The sequence below is a fragment of the Branchiostoma belcheri genome, unplaced genomic scaffold (genome assembly GCF_001625305.1).
Source record: "Branchiostoma belcheri isolate BF01 breed outbred unplaced genomic scaffold, Haploidv18h27 scaffold195, whole genome shotgun sequence".
In the NCBI taxonomy this organism is placed as follows: domain Eukaryota; kingdom Metazoa; phylum Chordata; class Leptocardii; order Amphioxiformes; family Branchiostomatidae; genus Branchiostoma; species Branchiostoma belcheri.
Window position 1 is genome coordinate 10,589 of NW_017803435.1, and position 4,646 is coordinate 15,234.

A 4,646-nucleotide genomic window follows, 5' to 3' on the forward strand; every position below is an offset into this window, starting at 1 on the left:
ACCACCTCTAGAAGTGGCTTGAGATCGAGGCGCTTTCAATGTGATTCGGAGCGTTCAGATGGAGCCACTTGAAACCGGCTTCGGGGTAAACCACATGTAAAGCGCCTTGGGTGACTTCACATAAACACGGCCTTATACGTACCAAGTTTCAGGTCAGTTGGCAACAACAAAAAAAAAAGAAATCGAATCAATTTGATTATGGGTTCACCACACCACGAAGTGGTGGTGAACCCATATTGCTTTTTCTGATGTTTCTTCTTCTCCTTCTCCTTCTCCTCCTTCTTCTCCTGCCATTTTTTAAATGGATTCAGCTTCTTCATTTTAGGGCCTAAGGTCCTGAAATTTGGTATGGAGGTACAGTGGGCAAATACCCCTAGGCGTTTTTTTAAATTTTTGTGATACAGGCTTTTAGAATGGTTTTATTTGAGTTTTTTGGCTGTGTTATAGCAAATGTATTACTGTGTTAGTGTGCCGTGTTTACCATGAGTCATCACAATGGAATGCAGGGCATCAACCAATAGGCATGCAGCTTTCCTCTATACTTCTTGCTGATTGGCTGTTGGGATTTAACTTGATTAACACCTGCACAGAGCATTTCCACCTGCACAGAGCATTTCTTGCTGATTGGCTGTTGGGATTTAACTTGATTAACACCTGCACAGAGCATTTCCATACTGACAGTATGTCTTTATTCAAGTGTTTTGGTAGGTATTTCAAGCTTTTCTGCTCCAGCATTGGAATGCGGGGCATGAACGTTTTTTTATTTATTTTGAAAATCAACAGTTTGCATTATGCAATTAAAATTCCTAACCAATAAAGTAGGGAATAGCTATCCAACTGTTGTTTTAGTTGTATGTTACTTCATATTATAGTTATATCAATGTAAATCATTGTTTTCCCTTGTGTTTCTCATTCTTTCCCTGCCATGTCGTAAAACGTGGTGAACCCATCGCTGTATTTGCTCCAAAGCAAATATTGGCCTTTCTAGTTTTATTTGATTTTATTAGTTTGCACATTACTGTTACGGCTTAAATCGGTCATATTTATTGAACTTACTTTAAACAAAGCGTTAAACAAAGCAAAAACTTCACAAAAAGCATTCCAGTTAGTTGATTTGTATTGATTATTAACGTTTCTTTATTTATATAATTAATCCCTTGCGCTGCAGGAACCTCAGGAAACAGCGCCTGTAGCAAGACTATAGAGTCGCAACTGAAACTCCCTCTATCAGCTAAAGGCAGAACTACACCGGGTGACTCAGAGGAGTTCGGGTCAGCTTGTCCGAAGTGTTATGTTAGATACCAATTCCTGAGAGGCTAACACAGACCTCGAAGAACTTTTTGTCCCTTTGTAAAATGATCGAAGATTCGTTACGTTGACGCGCAGGTTGAATGGGAGTGCTCGTCGAAACAAAAAAGCAATTATATGCAATGTCAGCAGTAAATCGAATAGTGCATATGTAATAAGACTTGTAAGATGCTTTATATTTTGTCCTTCTGCCCTAAAGACGTTTCAGACCGTGTGCCCAATTATGAATAAATCACCCTTGTTTTTGGGTTCAAACATTATAATTTTCTAGGTTCTATGTTTAATTACACTTCATTTTTAACATTAATAACATCTTATATAATTATATATAATTTATATCATTAAATATTCATAATTTGTGTTAATTTGATGACGTCATAGGTCAAAATCCAAGATGGCGGACCATATAATTAGATCTTGTGTAACCATGGTTTTTTCACTAATTTTTCGTCTAAAATCCGTATTTTTTCACATAAAACGTTCATATGAGCATCTTTAGTCCGTGTGTGTTGTGTTTTGAGGCTCTATCTTGTAAAAAATGCAATTTTGAAAATTCAAGATTTCCGATCCAAGATGGCCGACAGCTTATGCATGACGTCATTTTATGACGTCATTTTGACGTCAGTGTTGTTTCCAGTGGCAACATGTCTTACCAGACATTAATATTTATCATAGGCACTTTCTGTGAAAGTTTGGTTGTATTCCTCTGAGATTTAAGGAAAAAAACATTTTCGACGGTTTTACGCCAAAAAATCACATAAATGACGTCATAATAACGTCAAAATTACACAAAAATTGCTGTTATGAATGAATTTTAATACTACACCATTCTCTGAAAATTTGGTGGCCCTACTTTAAGTGGTTGTTGAGTTACAAGGGCGGGCCTCAAAAGCCCCCCCCCTCCGGTCTGAGCATGCCTCAAAAAACCGGTCTGAATAGGGTTTAAGCCTAGGTCAGCCTTTTATATCTTGATACTGTACTGATAGGAGGGCGCAAGGCAGGTAAGATAAAATCTTAAAAGTTGCTATGTGCTTAGGACACTTTGGTGTTTTAATTAAATTTTCTAAACATAAATTGCAACTACATTTTACACATATATAGAAGAAAATTTGTATTAAAGATACTGAAAATCGATTCTGTTATGTCAGATTTATCTTGTACAAGAAAACAGCCATGAAGAATATTCCCAACCTTGTGTGTTTGTAGCACAGAAGCCACAGAGCAATAAGGTGCACAAAGTACGCACTTCCCCAGTCTAGTTTTAAGTCAGACAGAGAGACTTCAGTTTCGCAGTGTTCTCGCCATTAATCTATCCTATACTTCCAACTTCAACTCAACTGTAACAAGGGCAGCCCTTTATCCACTATGTAAGTTAATTTTATTAATTTGACCATCGTACTTTGCAGATTTTCTGTCCTAAGCGTGCTGCGCATTCTGTTCACAATGGACAGTAAGTTCAACCAGGGTAAGCTTTAGTTTTACAGGATCCTTCTTTGTGCTCACATAATCCTTCCCAAACCCTTCGTTACCAATGCTTAAAATATATTTTTTCAGTCCTTGAGCGTATTATAACATAAGATCAAATCAGTTGTTCGTGTGTACACTACAGCGATTCACTTAACTGAACTAGTGCCAGTGCGTACACAGGACAGATGCTGATTTCAAACTCTCCTTTGTCAGGCTGTATGATGTTTGGCTACTGCTATAATTTCCGCCTCTTTAAGAGATAGTACAGTGTTTTCTGTGATTGGAGTTACATGTAAACTGTCACAACTACGTATCTCGGTGTGTCATTTGCAACACTCTTTCCAAAGGTTTCATAACTTAAAATTAACTTTTAAATAGGAAAGTACGAAAGTCACATCAGTTACCACTATGGAATTACATCTCTTTCCATTAATCATGCAAATTATGCAGATTTCTTATTTACATAATTAATAGATGATTATGTTCCTCTCTTTCTCAATTGAATATGTCACTTCAAACACTTTTAAGACTTGCCAGACTTGATATGATATTATTATTTATGATATTTTATGATATTTGGCTAATGCTATTATTTTTGCCTTGTGAATAGCCCAGTGTTTTTGTTATTGGAATCAATTGTCACTAAGCAGTTATTGTAAAATTAAAAAAAAAAATTAGCCTTTACGTACATGTAATCATCGTCACAATAACGTACCCTGGTCCGCCATTTGCACCACTCTGTCCAAAGGTTTCCGTGCCTGAGTTGAATGAACCTCCTCCCCCTGCACATTGAACAAAACCTTTTCCCCCACCTCTTGCCCCACCTGAATAGCCTCCTCCTCCTCCCCATCCCACGCCACCGATCATACCGTATCCTCCCCCTCCGCCACCAAAACCTCCATATCCGCCACAGGGCCCCCACCCACCTTTACCTCCATTTACAAACGCCGTTCCACTATTCGATCCACTCATAATACCATCAAAGGTTTTGAAGGTATGAAAATCACCCGCCCCGTCTGTCAGCAGACCTCCCCGCCCCCTCCGTCATAAGCTGGCCAGCTCTGTACTGGGACCCCCCTGCCGCTAGGGTTGCGGCCTGTTGTTTCCTTAGTGCCGTCACTAAAACAGCATTCAGGATGAACCATTTCTGACCCACTGCCCCCGCCGCCTGCGATGATGAGGGGAGTGTTGTCGTCCCGGGTGACAAACGTCCCTCCACCCCCACCTGCACCTCTGAAGAAGTAACATGCATGTTCTTCCATCCAGCCACCCTCCTGTCCGACAAGGATCTTCAGCACATCACCTGGGGAAAAAGACATGCAGATATAAAGTGAAAACTTAAAACTTCGTTTAAAAATAATATGTAACTACCTTTGCCTGCCAAGATGATTGTTTTCGTAAGCGTTCGTGTGTGTATCTTTGTGTCTTTGTGTGTGCGTGTGTGCTTGTGCGTGTGACTGTCAACACGAAAACTCGAGAATGCTTAGATGAATTTTGTCTTGATGATTGGAATGTTGGAAGATCATTAATAAAACCTTACATGATATCAATAATAACCCAATTGTTATGCTTAAGCTTCTGTTGATAATTGCTGACGTCATTTGCGCAAGGTATGATTCGAACATAAATGACATTCCTATTGTAAGATCAGTAGCAGAAACAACAAGACCGCCATCGTAAAAAGACATTGCCATGGCGACGACGGTCTCTAGCTATGTCTAAGATTTTCACTACCCATAACCTATGAAAGCTTTTCTGCCGTTTCCTCCCAGATTATGCTAGAAAGCCTTTCTTTCATTCCACGTAAATTATGCAACTTATGTGATTTTAATAATTTGTGTTAATTGAGGTTCACCTTTGTTACCAATATG

At 39.1% G+C, this 4,646-nt stretch overlaps 1 protein-coding gene across 1 annotated transcript in view; it reads left to right on the forward strand.

The window, feature by feature from the left end:
• The window catches only part of LOC109468193 (osteomodulin-like), a gene marked incomplete at its 5' end in the record, with an annotated part of 10,300 nt that extends 7,262 nt beyond the window's left edge, over window positions 1–3,038 (forward strand). The window contains 2 exons of the mRNA XM_019766448.1: window positions 2,715–2,773; window positions 2,989–3,038. Coding sequence (XP_019622007.1) covers window positions 2,715–2,773; window positions 2,989–3,038 — 109 coding nt within the window. The remainder of the gene's footprint in view (window positions 1–2,714; window positions 2,774–2,988) is intronic.
• Window positions 3,039–4,646: the final 1,608 nt, after the last annotated feature.